Source organism: Brachypodium distachyon, chromosome 1 (assembly GCF_000005505.3).
Source record: "Brachypodium distachyon strain Bd21 chromosome 1, Brachypodium_distachyon_v3.0, whole genome shotgun sequence".
Lineage (NCBI taxonomy): Eukaryota > Viridiplantae > Streptophyta > Magnoliopsida > Poales > Poaceae > Brachypodium > Brachypodium distachyon.
The window spans coordinates 66,373,411-66,401,006 of record NC_016131.3 but is presented as its reverse complement, the minus strand read 5'-3'; the positions used below and the strand labels follow the sequence as shown (position 1 = coordinate 66,401,006).

Here is a 27,596-nt window from a genome sequence, read left to right as displayed (position 1 = left end):
CCAAGAATCAACCTTGGCCTCCTCTCAAAAAGAAAAAATCAACCTTGGCCTAGATGTACTGGCACTAGCAGCTCAAGAAAAGCATCATCTCTATGAGACTATGACCCTGAGTGGACAAACAAATCAAACTAGCTCGTTAAGCCTCGCATGCGGCATGTCCAGGATGTGGGAGCAGTGGCCGCGCGTTCTTTCTGCCGCAGGGGGCGTCCCTTTCGGTTAGCAATTTGGTAGTGGTAAATTCAGGCGCCAGTTGCAGAACCCGAACTAATAGAAACCAAACAAACCGAGCCGTTGTAATCGAGAAAACCGAATGCCGACCCCCGCATGTCCAGATGTCCTCATCTACCATTGATGCAGGGGATGAGGGGATGCAGAATTCAGCAAGATACAACTAGGCACGACTTGTTGTGGATGCACCGTGTGTGTACCTGCGGGTCGTACGACGACTCTACGTGCATCGGATTCTACTGCTGATGCCGAGAAGTTAAAAGTCATTTCCATCTACTGTCATTCTGAGCACTCTATTGTGAGGGAAGAATTGAACCCGACAAATCAAAAACAGCAGGCAGGCGAAGTCGTGCTCAGCACTAGGCAAGGCATGCCCGTCTCGTCGCGGTCAGCGTCCGGCGGGCCGGCGAAGCACCTCCATTTTCCTCAGCCGGAAAAACTTCTACGGTCGTCCTTCCTTTACATTCAAACGCAGATAAGAAATCAAAGCGTGCTCTCTCTCATGGGGTCCAATGGCCGGCCGCCCGGCCCGGCCTTTCTCTCTCAAAAGCCGAAAGCAAGAAAGCTTCAGAACAACTCATCCAGCATTCCAGCCAGCCAAGCCCCCCTCTGCTGTCTCACTCATTCTCCCAGCCTTTTGAAAACTGCAACCCGCAGCCTTGATACTTTCCTTGGTCTCCCTTGGCAGCTAATTACCAGATTCCAAGCACGTCGAGACCGACGGAGAGGTCGTGTTTCTCATGTCGCCGCCGTAGCAGGGATTACCATCAGGCCATCGATCACAGAGCGCGCACGAGAGCCATGGCGAGCAGTTGCGCGGCGGCGCTCCACAGGAGGACGCACAGGGTGACGTCGGCGCTGGCGTACGCGGTGCTGGAGTGGATCCTCATCGCGCTGCTGCTCATCAACGGGATCCTCGCCTACGCCGTCGCCCGCTTCGCGGCCTACTTCGGGCTCAGGCCCCCTTGCCTCCTCTGCTCCCGCGTCGACCAGCTCTTCGAGGCGGAGGACCACGATGGTGGCGATGAGGCTTCCGGTGCCGCGCGGTGGCTCCGGGTGGCCCTCTGCGGCGCCCACGCGGCGGAGATCTCCGGGATGGGGTACTGCGTCCACCACCGGCGGATCGTCGCAGAGGCCGCCGACATGTGTGAGGGCTGCCTGCCCTCTTGGAAGAAGCAGAGGAGGAACGATGCAGAGGAGAAGGGCGCCGTGTGTTCTTGCTGCAAGGCTCCTGTAGAAATTTCTTCACGCGAGTTGGAGGATACAAGGGTACAAGATCCTGTTCATGAGAAGACAGCCGAAGAAGAAGAGGAAGACCAGGGATATGTTCTTCTGGATCAAGACGATCACGAAGAGGAAGAAGAGGAGCAGGAAGAGGTAGAAGTAGAACACCGTGAGCAGCAAAAGGAGGTGGAAGGGCAAGAACAACAAGGGGAGAAGGCGGCTGCTGTGGAGGACGAGTCCTTGGAAATCATGGCTCAGGCCGAAGAGATCACTCCCCGCGACGATCGATTGGTGCCGGTGGTGGCACTTGATGAGATGACAATTGCTGATGATTCAGGTGTTCGTTCGGATGCCGTCGAAAAGGAGGGTGCCATGAATCATACAGACGATGAGTGTGATCCAGGTGATCTTGATGTCAGAGTAGTTGTGGAGGAGAAGACGATGCTGGCTTCTTCAGTTGCAACCGCGCCTGCCATGATCGAGAATTCCATTTCCCAAGATGATGGACTGGTTGAAGATACAGTCAAAATTGGAGATCCGAGAACTGAAGAGAGCATCGTTGTGCCTCGAGGTAAGTTCTTCATTTGCTTCTGGAGCCATTCTGTTTTACTCTATTGAATTACTGCCACATCTCATGGTTCTGGTTCTGTTCCGGTCATTGAAGCAGCTCCTGAAGATGGCAACAAATCAGCAGAGGTGGAGACTAACTGTGAGGTATCAATCGGAAGCGAGATATGTGAACAGGAGGACCATGGCCATGTCAATGTCGTTCCATTTCAAGAACTGGTGGCGCTTGAGGAGCTGTTTTCTCCATTGTCAGATGCAGATGATCGGACATTGCCATTGGAAACCCTCCATTCGGTCCCAACTGAGCAAGGTAGTTCAATAATTTAGCAGTACTCTGAGATGATTTCAAATGACTACTGTGTGTACAATTTTAATTTCTTATCTATGTTCGGATCAGAAGCAAATGATACCGAACAAGAGGTGCCAGCCAGCCAGAGATTAGACGACCTATCAAATGACCAGAACGAGGATGGCGAAGACAAGACACCTGAGACACCCACCTACAGCTTTGCCACACAGAACTCAGGAAAAAGATTTTTGCTTGAAAGGAAGTTGTCACTGTCCTTATCCTTGGATGGAAGCGTATCAAGCGAGATCGAGGGTGGTGAACCTCCCACCATTGATCAGCTGAAATCGGCACTGCAAACAGAACGGAAGGCGCTCAGTGCGATGTACGCCGAGCTAGAGGAAGAGAGGAGCGCCGCTGCCATCGCGACCAACCAGACGATGGCGATGATCAACAGACTACAGGAAGAGAAGGCCGCAATGCAGATGGAGGCGCTGCAGTACCAGAGAATGATGGAGGAGCAGTCGGAGTACGACCAGGAGGCACTGCAGCTGCTGACTGAGCTGGTCACCAAGAGGGAGAGGGAGAAGCAAGAACTGGAGAGGGAGCTAGACCTGTGCAAGCAGAAGGTTCTGCGCTATGAGGACAAGGAGAGGAGGAGAATGGCAACCTTCAAAGACAATGTGCATAGCTCTAACGGCAATGGCACTTCTGTGTCATCCAGTGGTGAGGACAGCGACGAGCATTCGGATGACTACTGCGAGCTGGGCGAGTCTCCGAACAACGACAGCAATCTTCGTAGCTCGTCTGATGCTGCTCTTAGCCCGAGGAAGGATCAAGGAAACACCGATCATCTTGTCGCATTGGATGATTCCTTGACATACTTTGAGATGGAAAGACTTTCAATCTTGGAGGAGCTCAAGACACTTGAGGAGAGGCTCTTCACCTTAGAAGACGACGACATCAAAGAAACCAATGTGGGAGCTGGCCATTCCTTAGATGTTCATGAGCTGTCAGATCTCGGTCTGCATTCTCCGGAGAATGGTCTCACCAGCAACAAGGTGAAATTTGAAGGTAGAAGTTCTATCTGTAGAGGGAAGAGCCTTCTGCCACTCTTTGATGCAGTTAGCGATGAGAAGTGTGATCGTACATCATCTGAAAGAGCAGGGGATACAGAGGCTGATAATTTGACGAAACCTGTATCTATGTTCCAAAAAGAACAGGAGAGGTTAGCAATAATAGAGGAGGTTGATCATGTGTATGAGAGACTGCAAGCGCTAGAGGCAGACAAGGAGTTTCTCAGGCACTGCATCAAGTCCCTCAAGACAGGAGACAAGGGCATGTACCTTCTTCAAGAGATCTTACAGCATCTTCGCGAACTCCGGAACGTGGAACTTCATGTTAAGGATGCCGGCGATGTCCTTGCTGCAAATTCAGCATAGCAGATGAATCTACATAAATTATTGTGGTAATTTTCTGCTCCTGCAATTTTCTTTTCTTCATTTCATCATCTTGGAATCAGTGAGGCAGTGAGCAATACTTCTGTTCTGGATAAAAAAGAATAATAAATAAGATACAGAATAGTACTCTTCAAAGAAACTTATACTCCTACTTTTTTCAAAAGAAAGAAAAGAAGATAGCTAACCTGAACAAACGAAAAGTGAATTGAGTACAGGAAAGCAAGCTCAAATACAAGTATTTTTACTTTCAAATAAATCACTTTTGCTGACACTTTAGATGGTAGTACTAAATATGGATTACTGGAACAGCCCTGATGGTAACATCATATCTTCCTTAAACTGCTTTCAGATAGCTGCATTACTGTGTCGGCTTACCAACACTAATGTGCTGAAACAACTACCTTGCAGATTTAGTTGATCGGCTTTGGTGACTCGATTGGAATGGTCCAAGTACTGGATGTTGATATGGTCCCTTTGCAAGATAATTGCTTGTTTTAAGGGACGATTTGCTAGTTTGCTTGAGTGGGGCCTGAAGCAAGTCTCCCCTTCTCTTATGTGCTGGACCAGCATTGCCGGCTTTTATGAAGTGGTTGGTGGTGGCAGAAATCATTCGGCCGTCCAAAGCTGCACGGAGCTGAATCATGGTGCCAGGCAGCTCCTTAGGTGTGCGCAACACTTCAAAAGGAGAGATAGAGAAATAGAAAAATGGGAAAGGTTAGTCTGAATGGAGACGTGGGGGATTTTTTATTTGTTTCATCTTCTTCTTTTGGTTAGTATTCAGATTTGTTTTTTGCAGAGGTGGAGAATGTTCATGTTTTTGCTGTACTATCTTATATATAGTATGAAGTTGTAGGTTTGTAGCTTGTATGGTTGGTATGTGCTTCATTATTGTGCACTTTATATCCAGTTTTGATGAATCCTGTTGCATTAGCCACGGGGTTCTTTGGTCCTTGATGCTTCTTCAATACTCTATTGAATTCTCCCATCCGGTTTGCGGAGAAGCTATCGGCATAATATAGCATCTCTTTATGGTGGCATGGTAGCCAGACATAGCTCAATTATGTGGTTTTGATGGGCGCCTTTGAGCTGTCCTCACTCTTCAGCTCGTGGGAAGGCAAGAGCCCCGTTGATGGAACAACCGATGCAATAATCTGGACTCCGAGGGCCTATGTACAGTAAACTTGTTTAATTTATCTGACGGACTAGCATTGGTGACCTACAATGATACAATTTCAACTACAAAATGGAGGGCAGATATGTACTACTCCGGCCTGCTAAGTAGTGGTGCTGTTGTTGTAACTTGTGAAACGTCTCCCGCGAACAAATTGTCATGATCTTAAGCATCGATTATGATTGTAAAACTATCTCTTGTTACTTTTTCTCCCCAGGAGGCCAGGAGTTGTGAATTGACATTGACGTAGCCAAAGGCAACATTGACCTTGGAATACTAGCGCTCAGAACGCTGAACATAAACTCTCGAATCGTGGCCCAGAGCAGTGTGCAGTTGTCTGGGCCAAGTCCTGTACTCGACCTACGCAGGCCGAATGGGAGGATCAGTACTCACCAAGTGAGCTCTTAGATACCGGGCCGTTATGCCCTGGAAGAAAAGGAAAGGCGGCCCGTTATCTCTGGGTTGCCACTTTCACAAACTTATCTGGCCCTATACCGGTATCCGACAGCCCCGACCTGGCCATCTAATATCCGAAATAAGAATGAAAAGAGCCGAGCTTGAATTAGTTCAAAAATCCTAAAAGGAAAATGAAACAAACTCCGAGCTTCAACAGTGAAGGTCGCGCCATTAATCGGCTCATGATCTAATCGAAACGGCTCGGGGATTTGACACTTCCCACCGAGACGGGAGTAGTGAAGTGGAGGAGCCCCAGCCGCTTCATCTCCCATGCATCGATCACAAACCTTCCCATCTTCGCGCTTCATAAAAAGGGGGATCTGTCCTGTGCGTTTCCCCGTATGTATAAGCCAGCCAGCACGCTCCTCATTAGTCATTCCCAGTTCCCAGAGCCACCCCGCACTAGCTCCATCCATGTCCAAGAAGAAGTCCAAGAATCTCCAAATGGTGCTCAGCGACGGCAACGGCGCGGCCGCGGCCAGCGTCGTGACCGGGAGCGCCATCGCCGCGTCCTACAACGACCAGATACGGCCGCTCCTGGACGCCGTGGACCGGCTGCGGCACCTCAAGGTGACGCAGGAGGGCATCCAGCTCCCGACCATCGTCGTCGTGGGCGACCAGTCCAGTGGCAAGTCCAGCGTCCTGGAGTCGCTGGCCGGCATTAGTCTCCCGCGCGGCCAAGGGATCTGCACCCGCGTGCCGCTCGTCATGCGCCTCCAGGACGACCCTTCCGCCGACTCCCCCGTGCTGCAGCTGGAGTACAGCAACGGCCGCGCGGTGGCAACCACGGAGGCCAAGGTCGCGGACGCCATCAATGCCGCCACCGCTGAGATCGCCGGCTCTGGCAAGGGCATTTCCGACGCGCCCATCACGCTCGTCGTGCGCAAGCGCGGTGTGCCCGACCTCACCCTCGTCGACCTCCCCGGCATCACGCGTGTGCCCGTCCAGGGTCAGCCCGACGACATCTACGACCAGATCGCGAGGATCATCAAGGAGTACATCGCTCCAAAGGAGAGCATCATCCTGAACGTGCTCACTGCCACCGTCGACTTCCCGACTTGCGAGTCCATCCGCATGTCGCAGCAGGTGGACCGTACAGGCGAGCGCACTCTCGCCGTGGTCACCAAGGTAGACAAGGCCCCCGAGGGCCTTCTCGAGAAGGTCACCATGGACGACGTCAACATTGGCCTTGGGTACGTCTGCGTCCGGAACCGCATCGGTGAGGAGACATATGATCAGGCGCGCGTTGAGGAGGAGAAGCTGTTCAAGTATCACCCGCTCCTGTCGAAGATCGACAAGGACATGGTGGGCATTCCTGTGCTGGCCCAGCGGCTCATGCAGATACAGGCCACCATCATCGCCAAGTGCCTCCCCGACATTGTGAGGCAAATCAACGACCGCCTCAGCCGCAATAGCACCGAGCTCGAACAGATGCCACCTGATGTTACTAGTGTTGCTGACGCCGTGAAAGAGTTTATTCGCATCGTTAAGCAGGTTTGCGGCTCCTTGGAGAAGATACTGGTGAGGGGCGAGTTCGACGACTTCCCCGACGATGGCCATTTCCACGGCACGGCCCGAGTCGCCGAGATGCTCAACAGGTATGCAAAGAAGCTGCCGGCAGACGTCCCAAGGCGTGCCAATGATCTGTTTCTGATGGAGGAGATACGAGTTCTGGAGGAGACTAAAGGCATAAATCTCCCTAACTTCCTGCCAAGGTCTGCGTTCCTCGTCTTGCTCAAGAAGAAGGTTGATACTGTCACGCAGATACCGCATGAACTTGCCAACCAGGTCTGGGAGTACGTCGAGGACCTCGTGTTGAAGATAGTGCAGCAGCACACTGACAATTTTCCTCAGGTGCAGTCGTCCTGCCGCCGCGCTGTGCAGATACTGATGGAGAAGGCACGCGCCCGATCCGCGCAGCACGTCAAGGAGCTGATTGAGATGGAGCAGGTTGCCGATTACACGTCTAATCCTGACTACATGAAGACATGGTATGAGATCATGGAAGGCCATGACAGCTTCATGGAAGCCGTGGCGGACGGCTCCAAGCCAGCCATTGTTAACCTGGCAGGCTTCGGAGAAGTGGACGTGTCGCACTTGAGGGGAAAAGCCGACATTGCAGGGCAGGCGTTCGACCTGAGCGCGCGCCTGACCGCGTACTGGAAGAGCATCGTGCTCCGGCTCGTCGACGGCCTGGCGTTGCATGTCCTTCTCGGCGTCAAGCGGCTTGTGGAGTCTGACCTCGAGGCGGAGCTCGCCAATGAGCTGTTGGGAAACAAGCTGGCCGGAGTCGAGCGTATGCTCTTGCCGTCCCCTGGCACTGCCCCCAAGCGTGAACGCATCAAGAAGAGCATCGAGCTGCTTCGTCAATCCAAGGAGGTTGTCGCAAATATTATGGATAGGATCAGTGCTGCAGGTGAAGTTTAGTCCAGGCAGCGCTTGCTTGTTTTGGTTGATATCTGGTCCTATGGAGCCTTTCAGTCTGAACTTTGCTGTGGTGCTTGGTTAGCATCCATGTTATGTTATGTCATGCACTTATTCCTCTCTGAAACATGGTTTTGTTTATGTTATGGGCCTTCTGGTCATGTCGCTGTTAGCTCCGTCCAAGGTTTTTTACTTATATTATTATGAAGTTCTATTCCTCTGAAGCATGTGATGTTCTTTTGCATGGACCTTCTGAAATGCAAATTGCCTTATTTTGTCCAGTTTGCAGTTTTAAAGCGTGGCTTGAGTTTATCATTTTTCCATGATGGAAGTTCTGGTGGTGCGAGTTGAGATAATAATACAAACAACTTATAGGAATATCTGTAGTTTGCTATGCATGTTGATACACTATTTAAGCGAGGTGTGACTTATCCAAACTGAAATGAATCGAACTACATTGGTGACTTAAACAAACTTAAAGGAATCGAGCAGTAGTACCTAGTTGGAACCTTGAGAAAATTGTGTTGCACTACTTTGTTTCAAAACACCCATTTCTGCAATTTATTGGTGGTAGAAGGTGACTTACCAGAGTACACAACCCAAACACAATTGTTTGCCTCAGGAATGTACACTTCTGATGTATACACTGTAATCTAAAGGGAGCATCGTACAATAGGCAGCAAGGCTGAATAATAGCAGCGGCATCCATGTAAATGGAGACAAGACCACTGGTGTTGTCCCATAAGCTGACATTAGGATCGAAGAAAGCTGCACAATGAGAAAAATAGTGTTAACTTAAGGTGTGAAAAATGTTGAATCTGGAAAATAAAGACACACCTTCAAATGTATGGTGGCAATAATCAAGCATGCAAGTAGAAGTATCCTCCTTGTCCAGCCACCACAAAACTTGATCATCAAGAACTTGATCTTCTTGTTCTTGTAAGATAAGTCAATCAAATCTTCTGGACCTGGAGAACCTGTCAGAAAACACGTCGACACAGCGGTCGTATCTGCCGGATCAGCTGTATCTTCTGCTCTTCTGTGGCACCGCACATAAGCGACAGCTCGTTCTGCAAACAAGCCATATGCAAGGACTACTAGGGGGACAACAACCAGGTATAGGAAAGGCAGAGTAATGACCATCACATCTGGGTTGCTCAATTTGTGGTTCGTCAAGCTCATATCAAAGGACGGTATGCTCCATCCAGATAAGTACATTTGAGCAATGTCTCCATTTTCAGATGTCGCATAACCCCCAAACCATGGCATTTGAGATATCCAAAGAACATATAAGACCAAAGAAAACCAGAACAATTTACTGCTTGCACCCTCCATTAAGAAACAGACCAACCAAAAGCAAACCTTTCTCTGCTGGATAGGGGATGTCAGAATTGACAAAGCCCACCTTTGGTATGATGACCTTTTCTTTAAAAGATGGTACAGGATTTTGGGAATGAACAACAAAAGACTGGTGAAGGCCAAATTACTCCACAGAAGAAGTTTATACATGTTTTCCCATTCAACTTCAAACATCAAACAGTTGAGCCAGGGACGGTGTAGAATTGCTACCTTGCCCTCAACTGAAAATGGTCTTAACTCACTTATAGTCTTCATACCACCAGAATCCAGCACGAACACTTGCAACCAGTAGCGAGTAGGAGACGGGCTTATGTAATTTTCAGCATTCCATTTGGCATGGAACAAAGGTTTGTGAGCAGAATAGCTAGCAACAAGTTGCAGTGGCATCTCCTCAACTATCTTGAACTCATTGTGAGAATCAAAAACTCTTGCACTGACATTGAGGACAACTTCTTTAGAGAAAACAAGAGCATTTATATCATTTCTAGGTGACCCCTTTTTTGGTTCCAATGTATTCATATTTCTTGAATCTTTTGGATATGTGATCAAGATGGAAGTTTGGAATGCCTGTGTTAGCGTATGGTCTATGAAAGAGACTGCACCTCTGTCTATTGCTAAAATCCTCATCAATCTGGACTCTTTCCAATCTCCAAGTTCCCATTCCCAAAAGCTTGAAGAGCGCTTTTCTGTTCTCATTTGATGATATCTCCAAAGCTGCCTACTAACTTTTGCATGCAGATGGCCACATAGGTATGCTGAAATTAACTGCCTTGCAAACACACTTTCATAACGGTGTCCTTGTTCAGATGAAGTAGTGAATGACATAGGGAAATGCCCGAATACAACTTTTGTAATTGGAACATTTGAATGATTGGTCCAGTATTGTAGTTCTGAATTAACTGCTTCTATCCTCTTATCAGTAGGATGGCCAAATAAATTAGAAGGAAAGCGAATGCCAACACTCATTGTATCATCTATGCCCAGGAAGAGAAAACTTCTATCTCCCTACAATACCTTTTTGGACAAAATTCAGTTCCAGAATCGTAAGTAGAATTGATATTTATACGTGGCCATGAGAATGCATCATGCACAATTAATTAATGAGTATTAATCCCAGAAACACATTTGAAAACTACTCCCTCCGTCCCATATTAAGTGTCAAAATATTATATGTACCTAGATGCTTTTTAGGTATAGATACATTCATATTTGGGCAAATTTGAGACACTTAATATGAGACGGAGGGAGTAGCATTCAACTATTCTTCTGAAACACCTGTCTAGTATTGTTGTGATCCGATTAGATTTCTATTATATGCCAGGTGGTTCGAAGAAATTATAACATGCAGATAGCATGAATCACTGGGTTCTTTGCAATCATAGTGATTGCTTGTGTAAATAAGAGTTAGTTTGTGAGTTAAACTACTGTAATAAGTTCATGCAGGCTGATGAACATATTTCAAAGTGCTGCAGACTAAAGCACTGTGTGTTACCAATGTCCATGAGCGGCTCTACCGTGGTGCAAGGGTATTCAACTGAATACCAGATTTGTTTTTGCAAAAGAAAGAGTATGTAGTTTATATGTCAGATACATTCGCATGGCAAGTGTCCCTACAAGATTTCTATCCGTCTTCAGTGCAACAGGTCACAGGAAAATGCCTCCCAGGAATCAATGACCCCCTCACTGGCTACTTCCCCTTCTGCACAAGGGATCCCTTTGCACAACCACCTCGACACTAACCACTATAGAGTACAGACTACAGTCAACAGACCCACTTGTAAAAAAAATGTTTGGCTCCAAGGGTAGGATAGAGCTAGCCTTTTTTGTTTGTTAACAAGTGACAACTATATGATAGGGCTAGTCAATCTGTCCTCCATATATGCATTAATACTTCAACGTATCCTTCATAATGATCGCTAACTAACGACACTGCGATCCGATGCATAGTAATTTCTTATATGATACATCCTTGAGATAGCTTGTCAAAAAAGGAACTTTGTATACCCATCTTCAAAATGCTGGCTCAGCCACTGCCAGTGTCTAGTTTATGTCTACTGAAAAGGTGCTAGTTGCATTTGTATAGTGACCGCATCATTGTAATTTTATATATATGTATGCCAGATTCCGCAACTTATTATTGATGGTTGAATTAGTTCCCATAGTCTGTTTGCTGCTGCGAAAACTGGTTTGTTCAACCTACATTCAATTGACACGAGATTGATATTAACATGGGGCCATTAGTTTATTGTTGTACCAATTAACAAATGAAGTCGTTCAAGACGAGGTGCTCACTCATAGGCATAATCACTTGTCACAATCTATTGCCCTGTCAAATTACTAATCACCAATGTTAATATGCAAGATCTATCAACAAGTATGTCAAAGTTTGCACCTTGAATAAGCAGGTGCCCGTACATCACAGTATTATCAGTTACAACACAACCATCGTGACTAAAGTTGAAGATGCTTAACAAGGAGAGCTGACAAGGTGACAAAGCGTACCTGAAGCAAGACGCTGTTGATGGTGCTTAGTCGGTCAAGCTGTGAGTTAACACTATAAGTTGAAAAGAAGTCCAATTTGCTTCCTCTATATGGAACTCCATATGTATCATGATTGCCTCTAATATCAAATATCCTGCTCTTATCAATACCACCTATTCCAACAATTGCATCAATAGTTTTCTTGTATGTAATCCATTCGTCTTCATCCTGCCTGGAGGTAGTTTTTTCCATATTTTTTGCATCTTATGACATGCCAAGAAAAAGTTGGAAGTTATAATATAGTCAAGTGTTCGAAAAATTACATGAACATCAGAGGGGTCAGATAAATTAACAGTGTATCTTCTTATACCATCTCTTTATTATTCCTATGACTTATCAGGGAATTCTATTGTATCCATCATATCTACCGTCGCCATGTGCCCATGTTGGCATTGCTGGTCTAAAACAAAGTGCTCTAATAACCAGACACAAAGAATGAAATCATCAGAGAAAAACTTCAGGCAGGCCAAAAAATCGATGTCAGTTATACTTTTCAATATTCCAATTACCACCAATCCTAGCTGTATTATCCAACTGAGCTTAGTCAGCAGTGTAGCTAGCACCCTCGGTGATGCGAGGTGACTGGGGCTTTATCTCCTGCCGTTGTGACAAGGCAGCTTCGTTCTATGCTTCTATTGGATGTGCCATGCTACTGGAGATTGGAGAATTAAGGGTTCATGACATAATCCCAGAACTAGATTCTCCACACAGTTAGTGTAAAGTAAACTAGGTTCTCTGAACAGCTTCCACGCTAATAACTCCTACAGTTGTTCTTTGTATCTAATAGGTTCGTTTGTTAGGAAAATTCAGTATGTTTAAAGATGCTTGACTGTTGATTCAGTTTTTAGAAAAATAGTATATTTCATAGATCATCATAATCATTTTTATCACATGAACTAATGGAAATTATTGCAAAATATCATGGCGTGGATTTATGAATTCGTGTGAAATTACGAAATAGTGCATCCAGCGGACTACTTGAACGCCAAATACGAAAGCTGTAACGCTATACAGAGCAAACTGAAATTCAGGAAGATAGGAGGAGAGGGCGCACCAGTGATGTCGCCGGAGACGAGGAGGAGGTGGGGGCGGATGGAGCGAAGGGCGGGGCCGAGGAGGCGCACGAGGTCAGCGGCGCGGTCCGGGTGATAGGCGCTGATGTGGAGGTCGCTGACCTGCACTACCCACGCCACGTCGCCGTCCATGGGGAAGGTCGACCTCGACACCGCCTCGTCGTCATGGACCGCGGGCCATGAGGCAGCCAGCGGCAGGAGGAGGAGAAGTATGAGAGGAAGCGGGAGATTGGACGCCATCGCCGACGGAGGATTTGGTCGGGATCAGCGAGGCGGACGGCGGTGAACCGTGTGTTCCGATGACTTTCTTTTTCTTTGATGACGAGGTGTTCTGATGACTTTTTTTTTGGAGAAGGTGTTCTGATGACGTTTGTTTTGAGAGGGTGTGTTCCGATTTTGTGAATTTTGTTTTGCTTCGTTTTTTCAATTTTCTGATGATGCTTTAATGACTTGATGCCGTTATGTCGTGTCGAGCAGGTTTAGGTCCGCAAGCAGAGAGACTAGTGGGCCACTGCCCACTGGACCCGCCTAATCCTGTGAACGTCAAGATGCGCAGCTTGGGCTTTAGCGAAGGTATCAGGCCTCCGAGCGTGGGCCAGAAAGTCATCTCCTCTGTTTTGGTCGACCACTCGAAAAACATTTTCTGCATTACTTTCGACTATAGACGCGGCAGATCAGTCAGGCGAATTGTGACGGTGAAACTGCATTCATCGAAAAGAGCGAACCCGTAGCCGCCGATCGCCTCCAGCAGCATTTCTGGCGTTGGGACTTGGGAGGCAAACGCAATTTCAAGTTCCTTTTCCCTGTTGTAGATATGTGTGTCCATAGCCATGGCGGTAACAATGAAATCGACATTGCACAGAATTTAAAAAATAAGAGATCTATCTCATCTTCGTGTGCATGATGTTCCAGTCCACAACTCAATTGCTTCCGATTTGGCAGATTATCATCGAGCTTTGGTCTGGCTTGGCGTTGGCAGCTGCGATAAGGCTGTCTTTGATATTGCGGTGGATTCTCATAATCATTTTTTTCGTGCTTGGCTAACTAATTTTTGCCTACTTTCGTGTATATTTTTTGACAGCGAATTATAAAATAAGTTTTGCAAAGTACAATTCAGCAATACCAAACTGAGCCTGAGTCAAGTGTGTTTTCGTGAGTGGTTATTGTGTTTTGTTCTTTTAGGCTCTTGATCCTTCTTCCTGAACGAAGTAGTTGTTTGATAGCTGTTTTCGTAACTATGTTCTTAGTCTAGCTTATACATTTTGCTGCAATTTCTTTATCAGAGTCATGGTGGTACATCAAGTTGAGATAGAAGACTACTGCGAAGAAGGATGTAACTTAGGTTCCGTTTTCAAAATCTAAGCCGTATAACTTTTGTTACTGTCAAACTTGTTGAAGCTCTTTCTTAGAAGAAAAAAAAACCTTGTTAAAGTTTTATCAAGTTTATAGAAAAACCAACAACACATAAAGTCTGAAACCAAAATCACTAGATTTATCATGAAATAGATTTTCACAGTATATTCATTTGAAATAGTAGGTGTTAATATTTTTGACGATAAGCTTGGTCAAAGTTTAGAAATTTGACTGTCAACAGAAGTTATACGCCTTATATTTTAGAATGGAGGGAGTATCACATATCTTTGGCGTTCGCATGCATTTTGGTTTGTGCGATCAAATTTGTCATACTCTCTCCGTCCACAAACAAGTGTACTTTTCGATTTTGTCCCAAATCAAAAATATTAAAATATGACCGACTTTATTGGAAAACGTATCAACATTTGTGACATTATTTCCATCAAAAACATTTATGACATTAAATTAGAATCGTCATATCCGTTTCACAATACACTGATCTGATGTTATATGTGTTGTTAATCTTTTCAACAAAATTCGTTAAAACTATTTTTTTTACGTATACCAAACTTACTTTTTTCGTCTCATATTAAATGACTCAAATGTGCATAAATATGAATGTATATATGCTTAGAAGACGTCTAGATACATACATGTAACGTAATAGAAAGTCATATTGGACGGAGGCAGGGAGTATTTGTGAATGAGTAGGACGAACGCCTGAACCGTTGTGCTCCAGCGACGTGAGGCAAAACCTAACGGTGGCTCAGTGGCTGAGTGGTCGAGCATGGTTTGGCCAGTCGGTCAACGCAACAGGAGCTAAACCTTTCCGGACAAAACCCAGTTCGCACCTCCTCCAAAAAAAATAGAGCACCACATGCCAGTACTCTTCACAAGGTGCCACAACAGTCCAGTGAAAGAAGCCTCGGGAACACCGCGCCAGCCTCAGCGAGCCAACAGGCAAGGATCAAAATCCAATCCACAAATCCAGCGCGATTAATTTGACCTGACGACACATCTCGCTGCTCCGCCCGCAGTCGCAGCTGACCGATCGCGATCCAGAGCGTCCAGCGACGACGACGACAGCCAACGCGGGCATCGCGAGCTGGCTTCCATCTCACGTGACCATTAAATGGGAGCAGCAGACATTCAACGCCTTCGGTGCGGTAAACAAAGCCCGGGAAACCGTGGAGACCCAGGCACCGGTCGCGCTTGTTGCTCCGGATCCCTTCCTCCAGCGTCCAGGAGGACGGAGGGCCTGGAATCTCTCTCTTTCTTTTACTGGGACTCGGAATCTCTTGAGGTGCGTGACCGAAAAAGTTATTTCCAGGGCTTCCGGCGGCTTAAATTAAAGCAGGGAAGAGCGCGGGTCCGAGACGCGGGCCGCAGTTCTATGCCCATTTATTTCCCTTCACACTAAACTAATGCTGTAAAAAAATATTGAGTACTTTCTCCGTTCCAAAACACAGCTTATATAGATTTTTCTCCATTTCAAAACACAGCTCATATAAATTTGTGCACTTGGATTAAGACAGCTCTCATTTCTAGTGACTGATCATTCATATTAGATTAACAGTAAATGGATGTGAGTAGTTATTGGCCGGATGCGGGTACCTAGAGAAAAACGAGGTGTGTTGTGAAACAAATGAGAAAAATATATATGAGTTGTGTTTTGGAACGGAGTTAGTATTAAAGTAAGCAGTCTGGCTAGATTTATGTATGACCCGGTAGCTGGAGTAAAACAGAGTACTGCTGTGTCGGCTAGCGCTGTTAGCCACCCGGCACCAGAAGACCAGAAGCAGTCTGGCTAGATTATGCATGACCCGGTACACGTACGTTGCTCGCTCCCTCGATGTATGGCGCAAAAACACGTACTCTGCGCTCATAATCTGAGGCGATCCATCGACCTGACCCTGGCCATCAAACTGAGCAGGAGTACCAACCGAAGCAAATCAGAGCTGATCTGTTACTCTTATCTTGTGAGACTGCGGTCAAATAAACCTGCTCCTGCACCTTCACTTAAAGGCTAGCAAAAGTATGTACGTACTACTGTATATATGCACTGCGGCACTTCCTGGCATACCTCATATTACTCTCTTCGTTTTTAAATATTTGTCGTGGTTTGCATTAAAATCACGACAAATATTTAGGAACAGAAGAGGTATTTATTGCTGTCTCCATCTTTTGGCCGGACGTACGTACATGCCCTGCTCAAACATCGCGTCTGGGTAGCAAGTACGCTGCCTAGTACCCGTTTATCGCGATCTGATCTCTCACCAGGAAAATCTGGTATCACGGTACAGCAATGCATCCTGATTTACACCTGTGGTGGCGTACTTGGGTCAAGTTGCGTGCTTAATTACTCTCCTATACATGCATGCATGCCATGCCAGTCCATTTTGACCTTGTACCACTAAATTAAGCTACCAGCAGCAAAAGATGATGACTTGGATGTACTAGATCGATGGATCGATGATCGATCCACCGGTGAAAGATACTAAGGTAGGGGCGGGCCGCGGGACACAGTACGTACACACATGCATCCTGGTTATTAGCGCAGATGCATGTGAGAAGGCGGCACGTACACTGTATAAAATAGCAGTACTCCCGGCCGGGGTGGAGAACACGAGGGCACCTTTTCCGGCGTCTTGTGCGTTAAGTTTGCACTAACGCACACGCGCTGCCTCTCCCCCACTGCATTACATATATATATGGAAAGTACTGTGCTGCAAGTATATACATATACAGTTGCTTCCAAGAGGAAAAGGCCAAACCCTGCTTATGAATCCCACAAACATGGCTCCGTCTGGACAACGGAATTGATGCACTTGAAACAAGGATCATCAATTGCTGCTAATTGTACTATACTATAGGCACGGCGACCAAATCCGAAGTACGAGAGTACGTAATCCAGATCTGTGACTTAACTAAATACTGAATTTCAGAGATCGACCACGTTCGCGACGACTGAAGTTTGGAACTGGACGCGTTTGATCAGATTCGTTCTTTTAGTATTTGCAACTGGCCATGTGGCGTTCCGATATATCGAACGATGCCTATAACAAAATGCATGTTAAGCCGATCAAATTCCTTAGCCACCGAGTAGTCTGGCACAGTACTGGTAATTAACACCGAGCAGATAACACCGTATACAGCCCACCTCAATAACTCATATACTTGCATGCTGCCGTTAGCTAGAGAAGAGAAGTCAACTCTGAGTAGCAGCTGGCCGGTGCAGTGCAGGTGTTCACATTGGACGGTGTTCGTCGATCTTCTTACCCGATCTCAAAGTTGCGTGCATACGAAAAATAGATTTGTTTTTTTTTGTATGCATGCAACTTTTAAGACGAGGAACAGATATCGTTCTCGAAAAAACAGATACAGTGCATATATAGAATGAACATATATTTATTGCCCGACCATGAAGAAGAAGAAATGAGACGGCTCAGTCAAAAAAAAAAAATGATTACAAGAATGTTCTTACTTCAAGCCAGCATTGAGCCTACAAACAAGAAGGGCGTACTATACCTATAGCTAGCTAATGCAAGTGCAACACCCAGTAATCCTTCTCATTCAACTTCCTTCTCTTCGGGAGCCCGGATCAACCAAGAGAAATCAATACCGTCAATGACTTGACGCGAAGGAGAAAAGAAGTTGAATCAGAAGCTTACAGGAGTCGCGCTGCGGTACGTGCTGCACTGTCGATCTTGATCACGATCAAGTTGATCTGATTAACACATTGTGTTGCCTGCATGCCATCTCTTTCACCAATTCCCTCTAACACAGCCTTTCTCACACCAAGAGATTCGCTTCTGCACGCGGCGGCTCTTCCCATACAGATGTCGTCACGGCCCCTGATCTTGCAAGCACGCCGGCCGCTAGCTAGGGAGTTTCATCTGTTGTGCAAAGGATTTGCACCCGTGGGCACAACCCTTTTGCTGCTCCCCAGCCCCGACGGCGAGGGGGCCATGGCCACAGCTGGTTGCGGCGCCATGGCCATGAACGCCGACGTGCGAGCAGCGTCGACGGCCAAGAAGACGGTAGTGGATCCGAAGAAGGAGCAATTGACGAGGACGGCGATGAGGAGCCACGACCCCAGCAGCCCGCCGGTCCCCGGCCTCTGTCCTCGCCGACAGCAACAAACCATAGCTTTACACCGGAGGCGCAGGGTGGAGGCTACGGCAAGGAGTACGGGTGCACACTAACGGAAAGGAGGAGGAGAGAGTTGCGGGAGGAGGCCGGCTCCTGTTGCTAGCTTGGACTTGGGACTGTGATTCGAGTCGTACTTGAGGGTGGGGGTGGGGCAGGTGACGGTGTACTCGATCGGCGAGTATAAAAGTATGGTGAAACGAAGGCGAAGCGACTTCTGAGTTCTGACCGGGGATCTAACACTGCGTGGACAAACTAGATCCTCTCACCAACCCGTACGGCTGTATTACCAGCTCGTGAACGATGGCCTCGCACGTCCGTCGTCCGATAGTGACACACTGCTCGGATGCACCTATACGGACGAGGGGATTTTTTTCTTTAGCGAAATGTTAATGGGAGAAAAAAAAGTGGATAAACACTTTTGTTTATGGCAGTAACTGTTTTGTCGGAACAACCTGTGTACTCCATCCGTCCCAAACAAGTGACGTGAATTTGTATAAGAATCTGTACGAATACACGTCATTTATTTTGAGACGGAAGGGTATAATATTTTTGGTATTTTCTTGCCCTAAAATCTAGAGATGACTGCTTGAGTTACTCCATCGCGATATCCATATTAGTTGTTGGCGGACAAAGATTTGGCTTAACCCTAAGGCTAAACAACAAAGTACAGGGCTAACCCGTGTATTATGTGCCAAGTTAGTAGGGATTTTTGATATTTTCTATACATGTACAAAGGAATTCAGTTCCACACCCAGGGCTATAGCCCAGGTTGCCCTGGGCATTGGTCCGCCCCTGGTTGTTGCTGATTTAGTTGTGACCGGAGAGAGTACATATCTTGCTCTGATTTAGTCTCCAACATATATGTGGTTTGCAAGGATTTCCGCATCGTCCTTTAATTTCTTTTTCTTTGTTCGGTTTCCAGAATTCTCATTGGCAATATGGTTAGAAACCATCTTCTAACCACAGTAGGCGTAGGGAAGTAACTTGGCTTTACGCTTCCGCGCTCTTATCTCACTCGCCCAGACCAAACATCTTTGTTTCGAACACCTTGATCTCCATTATTTTTTAACTGTTTCTTTTCAACCTCGTCTTTTGTCTGTTGTGACTTCTAAACTAAGTCGACCTCTGTTATTTGAACCTGGAGGTTGCAGATGGACGTGTTAGCTTGGCGATGGGAAGATTGTCTCCATGAAATCGGCTTACCCCCAAGCCTACACTGTTCGATCCGACAACAGGATGGCCTCTGCGGTGGGAAGCCGAAGAACTACTCTCCCGACCACCATCGTGTTTTCGTATTGTTGGCAAAATGACAAACAACACTGCTTACTAACGAATGTCGTTTCAAGAGGGGGCATCTTCAATTCGGATGCTTCCGCCCTCTGTTGTCTATGGCTCATATGCTCTTGTGTTGCCCCTCGGTCTGTGCAATCTGGGATGCTATGAAAGCACTTCAGGTTGATCTGCGGTCTCGTGAGATTCTTGATGATGATACCATCTTCGGTCATCTTGATGGTGGTTTGGAATATTTAGAAACCGCGTAATGCCAAAATCTTTCATGATGTGGATGAGGGTTCGCACATTGTAATGAAGTGTTGCTTTAATGGCCTTTTGATGTGGTCTAACCGTTGCTCATTGAAGGCTCAAAAAAATATTCCTCTACTTCGGGTCTTGTAAATAACTCTTTGGTGGAACAAACTGGTTCACGCTAGGTTGGTCCGTTGTAGTTTCAATAAAAAAAATAAGGGTGTGGCTATTTATAAGTCACCTGATTTTAAACAAAAGATTTTAAATCTCATTTGACGTATGTCACGTATCAGAATCATTGGATTAACATTTGAGGATCATCCTCATTCTTCCATCTCTCACGTGCTATCGTTGGATTAAGATCCGACGATTAAACACGTCGATCGATCTCTAACTAAAAGCAAGGACTTCTCATAGCAAAATCGTAAAAGTAAACATCTCGACGTACCGCTTGTTGGGAGGTCTAAGTTGCGTGTGTTCGACCTAAATATTAGTCTATCCATAACTCACACACTATAGTTGACTGAACTCCGGTAAAAACCCATAAAAACCCTACGATGCTGAGAAAGCAGTTACACCAACGAAATGCCCAGCTCCTCCTTTTTCTTTTCTTGAGAAAATATGTAACTCCAGATAAGATGAGAACAAGCAGAGCAGTAGATTGCCTTTACTGCCGCCAGCTTCCATATCACCAGCCAATGCGTGCACGGAGAAGTAATGGGAATTTGAGTAGCAGAGAAGTTTCCGCTGCCGGCGGGCGGGTCGAGCGGGCATGTCACGTGACACCGGCGGTCTGTTCAGAATCTTCTAAGCGCCGGGTTCTACTTAATTCCCCACTTGGCTCCTTGCTTCGGTCAAACACGGCTGGACGTCTGCACACTCTAGTCTACACCGCGATGTTCTTGTATCCACTCTCCTACCATGTTTCTACACGTTTTCTAGCGAACGGCAAACGCGCGGCCGCAAATGGGGTTGCCAGGACTGCAGGACAGGTGTTACGCTGCTCCAGCTGCTGACTTCTGTAAGTTTTTTTTTATTGTTGAGAAAAATGACTTCTGTAAGTAAGACCTCGCATCAAAACTCTGCCGAAAACATCAACGACTTCAAGTGCGATGAGGACCGAGGGGAGTTCTGCAAAGGGCCGAACCACCGAAAAGCTCCATAGATGGATGAGCTGCTGAGCTGAATGATGAGACGTTCTGATGGGCCAAATATAAACATTCGGCCTGACAACTGGATTGACCTCCGTGGGCTTTCTTCCTGTTAAGTTAGTGGGCTGTATACTTATATTTTCGAGGGCTGAAATAGGCTTCGAGAAATGGAAATAGCCTGGTCTTGTAGATCACGAGTTGTGGCCCAAGGCCCGAAGATGCTGATATCACAATAACGGCGTTATTATTTTCTCCTTCTTGTGTGTGCGTGGTAAGATAACCAGAGATCGTGTAGGGACCGGCTAGGTCACATGTGACGTTAACTTTATGTTTAGTTAAAAGTTTCACCAACATACCGTTATCACGATTCACGAAGTCCAAAATGAAATTGACATTATGTGCTTGCTTGTGTTAAACTCTTAAATGCTGAATACCAACAAAATGTACTCGAACAAATCATGTCTATAGCTAAAATATATTAATAAAAACTACTAGCAAAACATATATTCTAAAACTGCCAAAACAATATATTTGAAATATATCAAAATGGAATCTTACTTCGAATCACTCATCGAGGGGACGCGCGGAACGGTGAAAATGGACAAAACACACCAGCTTGACCACAGATGCATTCCAAAAGTTTAGAATTGGAATAAAATAAAGATGACACGTCATCACTGCTTTGTTAGAACGCCAAACCACGGTTCACATTATTGTGGTGCATTATAGTGTAGTTTGATTCTTTGTTTGCCATTATGGTGCATATGATATCCGCTGAGTCGATGAGTCGGTTACTTCAAAATAATTGAGTGTTTGACATGTATTTTAATTTCTTAATCAAGTGAAAAATGTATGTACGAAATGACAAGGGTCAGAGGAATTGGTGATTTGGGTAACACAAATTGTCTACATTTTGATTTACACATCATAACAACATTATTTTTGGCACAAATACGATTGTATGCTTAAATGATTAAGTGCCATAAATAAACCGCAAACTCGAGCCTAAAGGCTCCTTTGCGCATTTGGGTTATTTGGTGGAGTAATTATTTCCTCTTGACAAGCTGCAATGAACACATATTATCATGTGTTTGCGCTTAGATGCCGGATCAGCATACAACGTTACAACTAGTCGTGCACTCTTACGTGCTCCTCCTGAGAAGAGAAACTAGCTTAATGTGGAGCCGGCTTCATGAAACTTTCCATTTCCAAAAGGTGAAAAGGATGAACGCAGAGGAGGCAGACATAGCTATGGGTTAATGGGTGTTGTATAAACAAAGCCGAGTGCAATTGGTGGTCCGCGCGCGTCTGGGTGGATCTTTTTCGTGATGACACACACGCGAAACATAAATACACAGAGCGCGCGCAGTACGTGCAGTGCCTGCCAGTAGCAGCGCTGCTAGGAGTACATGGCAAAAGAGGAGCTAGCACAGAACTGCAGAAGCGACCAATGCAAGACGGAGGGACTCAAAACGAGGAGGGAATTAATGCAGCGGAGCCATGCCATGATGAGCCCACGTCGGCCGGACCGATCGATAGCTTGCTTCTCCACTAATCGATCCTCTGAGACTGGAGCTAGCTAGCGCAACGCAGCAGTACGTCGTCGATCGATCACGTTGCATGACGCACATCGCCCGAGGAAGGACGACATGAATGAGCTCGATGGATGGATGGATCGATCACGTAGTACGCAGGCTGGCTCAGCTGCTGGCCGCGATCTCTGACGCCTTCCTCCGCTCCTCCCACTGCGAAGCGAAGCGAAGCCGACGAGAAAGGAAGTGGAGGAATGCGGTATCAGGGGGTAGGAAGCCGCGCCGCTTGTCGGCTTGCCTCGTTCCGCGCCCAGAATTAAACCCCCGCCCGGCTATAGAGAGCCCAGCGAGCGGCATGATCGTGTCGTCGACGCAGGGGCCTGCTGGCGCGCATCATGGCGCCGGCCGGGCCGGGGATCTCATTCCGTTTCATGCATGTTTCCCCCTCCTTCCTCCTGGCTAATGGCTAGCTAGCTATCCAGCTGCGCCTTTGCGCTTTAATCATGGGCTAAGATTTGAACTCGATAACCACAGTTGCTAGCTAGCGCAGATGAGTGGTGGAATTAGCACGTTACGTACGGGCCGGTATTGGTATCGTATTAGACCGCAGGCCGCAGCTGCTTTGCGCCGCGGATCGATCCTCTGTGTTGCTAGCTGGGTCAGAGAGTAACAAAATTGATTAGTGTATATATCTGCTGCTAATTGCTGTGCTGCAGCACAACCAGAGGGGGAGGAGTGTATTCCAAGACACAATGATTGTGTCTCTCGGGGAGGAAGCGTGGATCGGTAAAGTGAACCGGTTGCTGCAGAACATGGGCCTTGACCGACCCATCGGTCCATCCCATTCCACACACGCATGACACACACGCACAAAGCTACAGTATTGCTTGCTGTTGTCCCTCCTTCCTTCCTTCCATGCAAAAATCTCTCGCCTTTCCCCGCTCTCTTTTGCCCTCCTCGATCCCTCCTGCAGCCCTGATCGGTACGTAGATCGATCAAGCTGCTAGCTAGCTCCATTTCCACGCCCCTTTCTCCTCCTGTCTCCATTACTGCGGCCTAGTTATTATGTTACCCTACTAGCCTTTGCCCCCACAAAGCCATCGAAAGGCGTGGCAGCCAAGTAACACTAGGTGTCGCTACTACCAGGTGGCCAGGTCTAGAGCCCAGCCGGCCGGCCGGAGAGAGCGAGCTGGGGGAGAGAAAAGGCGATCGAGGCCTTTTCCTTGTGAGAGGAGGAATCAGGGGGGAGGAGGAGCTGGGGTCGCCATAATTCTTGCGAGCGCGAGCAAGATCATAAGGGGAAGACAAAAAGGCCGAAAGGCGAATCATGGTGCCACATGCCATGGCCCTATACAAAAGGTAGCTCTAGAGCGACCAGCGGAAGCATCCATCCCACTCCATCGATCCATCTCCCACGCCAGCTTATCTCAGCTACGTACTCCACTAGTAGAGCTAGTAGATCCGGCCGGGGCCAGCCGGTTGCTAACTAGCTAGCTCCTCCGGATCGATCGATCGGTCGATGGGGGCTCATGGAGATCGCCGCCGCCACCGCCGCGAAGAAGTCGGGGTGATACTGGACGAAGAAGAGGAAGACCTCGAGCAGCACGAGGGGGCTTGTGGCGGGGGCGCCACGAGTGGAGTACTGGCGGCGGAGGAAGAATTGGGGGGCGGCGGTTGCGAAGAAGCTGGTGGTGCAGGCATGGTGTTTGAAGCTAGCAGCAGCGTGGGGAGCGCGAGCGTGACCATGGGGCCGCCCCCGATCATGTGCTGGCCGCCGCCTGTTCCATCGTCGTTGTCGTCCCAGGCGCTCCACCACTACCACAACATCAACAACCTAGGCAGCGGCGGCGGCGGGCAGCAGGGTCCCTTCTTCCCGTTGCTGCCGCCGCAGCCTCCGCCGCCGCCCCCCTTCTTCGCGGACTTGTACGCGCGGCGCGCGCTCCAGTTCGCGTACGACCACCACCACCATCACTCGGGCGGCGCGTCGTCGTCCTCGTCCGACCCGCTGGGGCTCTACATGGGGATGGCCGGGTACGGGCAGTACGGCGGCTCCCCCGGCGCGGCCGGGATGATGATGCCGCCGCCCTTCGGCGACTTCGGGCGGATGACGGCGCAGGAGATCATGGACGCCAAGGCCCTGGCCGCGTCCAAGAGCCACAGCGAGGCCGAGCGCCGCCGCCGCGAGCGCATCAACGCCCACCTCGCGCGCCTCCGCAGCCTCCTCCCCAACACAACCAAGGTACTACACAGCTCCTGTCGCATCATCAATTCATGCATGCAATACATATCAATTCCAATTAGCACGCGCGAACTCCAATACTCCACGGCTGGCCACTCTTCATCCCATTTGCTCGCTCCATGACCATGAGTGCAAGTGTATTATAGGGGTGAACTGCTAGGAGACAAGGGGAAGGAGGGGAGCCGCCTAGTTGACGCGAAAAAGAGAGACCGGCCGGGAAGGAAACAAAAAGCTTGCGACTCGGGGGTTACTGCCGGACGCTGTCCTCTCCGAGGAGAGACAAGCCCGCAAGCTCATGTCAGAAACACATATTCACACACCGGCAGCAAAAGAAAGCTGACTGGCCATCTCGAGAGATCCAGCATGCATGCATGCATGCTGGTTACCGGCCGCCCTACTCCCAAGAATTCGAGCCCCACAGATCCTTGTGCAAAGCCCTAGCTGCTACTGTTCCAAACCACCCACGTTATCCAATGCCACTCAGCTCCTAAATCCCCCTGGTGTCAAGAAAAAGCTCCTGGTACTGCTACTCGCATCTTTACCATGGACCATTCCGGTTTTTAGATTTGCGGCCCCAAATCTTTATGGTCAAAAAGCACAGCAGTACATACACATCTGAGTACACAATTTCTGACATAGTATACCGTAACATTCAGCTATTAGGTTCATAATAATCATTTAATTTTGATTTTCGACCTGTTATAAAATCACACACACGGTCAACACGCATACATATTAATTCGATCCCTAGCTTAGTGGTGCACTGCACATATGAACCGCGGGATTGAGCGGATTTGACCACACATGCTGCATATTGGCGTGACAACGGAACCAAGCATAAAGAATGTGCAGAGTGGTGATTATGGCTTGATGCCCCACTAAACCCCCAAAAGGAATAAGAACACACGATATCGGTCGTGGAAGCGTGCATGCGAGCACCACCAACAGCAGCAAAAAAAACGCGCAAGCCGCCATGCACTAGCAGCATTTTTTTTTCCCGTGTTGATTACGCTCTGTTTATTTGTTGAGATCAGACCGAGAACGATCGAGTGAGTCCCACGCCTCGCGCGCTCTCGATCGCTCGGAGACATGCACGCCACGGCACGGAACCACCCCCCCCCCCCCCCCCTCTTGCCCCCGGCCTCCGCATGCGTGTGCGTGCGCCGCATTCCATCATTCTCCCCATCCGTCGGCATGCATTTAGCAAACTGATTTATAACAACTCATTTTTCCTTTCCTTGTGATTTACTCCTTGTATGTACGTGTTGGTATGTGGTGCAGACGGACAAGGCGTCGCTGCTGGCGGAGGTGATCCAGCACGTGAAGGAGCTGAAGCGGCAGACGTCGGAGATCAGGGAGGAGGCGGCGTCGGCGTGCCCGTGCCCGCTGCCGACGGAGTCGGACGAGCTCACGGTGGACGCGTCCAGCGACGAGGACGGGCGGCTCCTGGTGCGCGCCTCGCTCTGCTGCGACGACCGCGCCGACCTGCTCCCGGACCTCATCCGGGCGCTCAAGGCGCTCCGCCTGCGCGCGCTCAAGGCCGAGATCACCACCCTCGGCGGCCGCGTCAAGAACGTGCTCCTCGTCACCGAGGACCACAGCTGCGACCACCAGCAGCAGCAGCAGCAGGACGACGGCGACGAGCCCATGCCCATGTCGCCGCAGCACGCGGTCGCGTCCATCCAGGAGGCGCTGCGGGCCGTCATGGAGCGCACGGCGTCGTCGGCGCCCGCGGAGGACTCCGGGGGGTCCGGGAGCGGCGGGCTCAAGCGGCAACGCACAACGAGCCTCTCGGCCATATTAGAGAACAGGTCCATCTAGGCTAATTAACAGGTCTATCCACGTATACGTTATACGTACGTGATGATCGATCTCGATCAGGTGTGCAAAACGAATTTACGGAAACGGGATAGGAGTAAAAACAACGAGCGACGTCGTACATGACTGCATGCACCACAGTGTCTCTCATAATATTTGATGACATGATACCGTGCAACTAGGCAACTGGCTTAGCTAGTAGTGCTAGTTAAGGATCACATTTGAAACCCCAACTGATCGCTCTTAATTTTCGCTTAGCTAGCTTGCCCCCAAATTGATTTATACTCCAGTGTTTCTTTTGTTTGTGTGTGTGAGGAACTAGCTTAGCTTGGTGGTGATATGTGTGTTTGTATCTAGTATCTTTGGACGGTACCCTCAGCGGTCGATACAAGGCTTCTCCTTTTCTCTTCTGGCTGGAATTTAAACCTTTATACATTGGAAACTTCATAGGTGTCAACATATTTAATTAAGGGCCGGCTATTTATCAGCTGTCTGTTTTTTTAAGAAAAAGCCTTAAATCTTAGTCGATGTATGGGAACAGTTGGATTAAGATTTGATGCTCATCTTCACTCTCTCATCTCTCATGTGCTATCGTTGGATTAAGATCCGACGGCCAAACATATCGACTGATTTCTAATTAAAAACAGATGACTTGTTAATAGCAAAACTGTTTAATTAAACCACCCGCAAAAAATATTTAATTAAACCAATAGTACATGCCATGTTTAACTGGCTGGAGATCGATGTAAGCGTCAACATCAATTATGTGTTAGTTCTTCCGTTCAAAATAGTGCTGATGAAAGAAAACTTGCGAAGTGTTATGTACATGTACTACCATGGGTCCATGGCTGTACTACACATTAATGATATGCATGTTAACGCTCTAGAAAAGCTAGATACGATAAATGCTCACACGCGTCGTCGTCTTTTAGTTGTTCATGTCAGCATTTTGTCTATGTGACATATAGTTAATGAGAGGAAAGGATGAAACCCTCGCTTATGTTAAATACCGTCTCTCTTCATGCAAACCAACACACT

The 27,596-nt window shown here is 47.9% G+C and overlaps 4 protein-coding genes across 5 annotated transcripts; 3 read left to right on the top strand and 1 right to left on the bottom strand.

The window, feature by feature from the left end:
- Positions 1 to 759: 759 nt before the first annotated feature.
- On the top strand, positions 760 to 4,716 carry LOC100838755 (myosin-binding protein 2). 2 transcript variants are annotated; one of them, XM_010230543.3, is made up of 4 exons: positions 760 to 2,023; positions 2,120 to 2,329; positions 2,420 to 3,773; positions 4,174 to 4,716. In XM_010230543.3, the coding sequence occupies exons 1-3, from the start codon at positions 1,030 to 1,032 to the stop codon at positions 3,745 to 3,747; spliced, it is 2,532 nt and encodes an 843-aa protein (XP_010228845.1). In that variant the 5' UTR covers positions 760 to 1,029; the 3' UTR covers positions 3,748 to 3,773; positions 4,174 to 4,716. The 2 variants fall into 2 exon arrangements, with proteins under 2 accessions (XP_010228845.1, XP_010228844.1); XM_010230542.3 differs by having other exon boundaries at positions 764 to 2,023; positions 2,417 to 3,773.
- Positions 4,717 to 5,539: 823 nt separating this feature from the next.
- LOC104581816 (dynamin-related protein 4C) lies at positions 5,540 to 8,425 on the top strand. Its single transcript, XM_010230540.2, has one exon. It carries the CDS (start codon positions 5,663 to 5,665, stop codon positions 7,817 to 7,819), a length of 2,157 nt encoding a protein of 718 aa, XP_010228842.2. The 5' UTR covers positions 5,540 to 5,662; the 3' UTR covers positions 7,820 to 8,425.
- LOC100827612 (putative metallophosphoesterase At3g03305) lies at positions 8,327 to 13,154 on the bottom strand. The gene is made up of 4 exons (XM_003558262.4): positions 12,771 to 13,154; positions 11,678 to 11,919; positions 8,654 to 10,180; positions 8,327 to 8,584 (listed from the first exon to the last, which is right to left on the bottom strand). Exons 1-4 carry the CDS (start codon positions 13,027 to 13,029, stop codon positions 8,435 to 8,437), a joined length of 2,178 nt encoding a protein of 725 aa, XP_003558310.1. The 5' UTR covers positions 13,030 to 13,154; the 3' UTR covers positions 8,327 to 8,434.
- A 10,148-nt stretch (positions 13,155 to 23,302) lies between these two features.
- On the top strand, positions 23,303 to 27,081 carry LOC100827310 (transcription factor bHLH30). Its single transcript, XM_003558261.4, has 2 exons — positions 23,303 to 24,740; positions 26,022 to 27,081. The coding sequence occupies exons 1-2, from the start codon at positions 24,021 to 24,023 to the stop codon at positions 26,559 to 26,561; spliced, it is 1,260 nt and encodes a 419-aa protein (XP_003558309.1). The 5' UTR covers positions 23,303 to 24,020; the 3' UTR covers positions 26,562 to 27,081.
- The last annotated feature ends 515 nt before the right edge of the window (positions 27,082 to 27,596 follow it).

Bases quoted from the DNA above. Each gene is read 5' to 3' on its own strand.
- LOC100838755 (XM_010230542.3), top strand. From the start codon at position 1,030: ATGGCGAGCAGTTGCGCGGCGGCGCTCCACAGGAGGACGCACAGGGTG. The intron at 2,024-2,119 runs GTAAGTTCTTCA...TCATTGAAGCAG, and splicing joins GAGCATCGTTGTGCCTCGAG to CTCCTGAAGATGGCAACAAA. The intron at 2,330-2,416 runs GTAGTTCAATAA...TGTTCGGATCAG, and splicing joins TTCGGTCCCAACTGAGCAAG to AAGCAAATGATACCGAACAA.
- LOC104581816 (XM_010230540.2), top strand. From the start codon at position 5,663: ATGCATCGATCACAAACCTTCCCATCTTCGCGCTTCATAAAAAGGGGG.
- LOC100827612 (XM_003558262.4), bottom strand. From the start codon at position 13,029: ATGGCGTCCAATCTCCCGCTTCCTCTCATACTTCTCCTCCTCCTGCCG. The intron at 11,920-12,770 runs GTGCGCCCTCTC...GCATGTCATAAG, and splicing joins CGTCTCCGGCGACATCACTG to ATGCAAAAAATATGGAAAAA. The intron at 8,585-8,653 runs GTGTGTCTTTAT...CTCATTGTGCAG, and splicing joins TTGCCACCATACATTTGAAG to CTTTCTTCGATCCTAATGTC.
- LOC100827310 (XM_003558261.4), top strand. From the start codon at position 24,021: ATGGGGGCTCATGGAGATCGCCGCCGCCACCGCCGCGAAGAAGTCGGG. The intron at 24,741-26,021 runs GTACTACACAGC...TATGTGGTGCAG, and splicing joins TCCTCCCCAACACAACCAAG to ACGGACAAGGCGTCGCTGCT.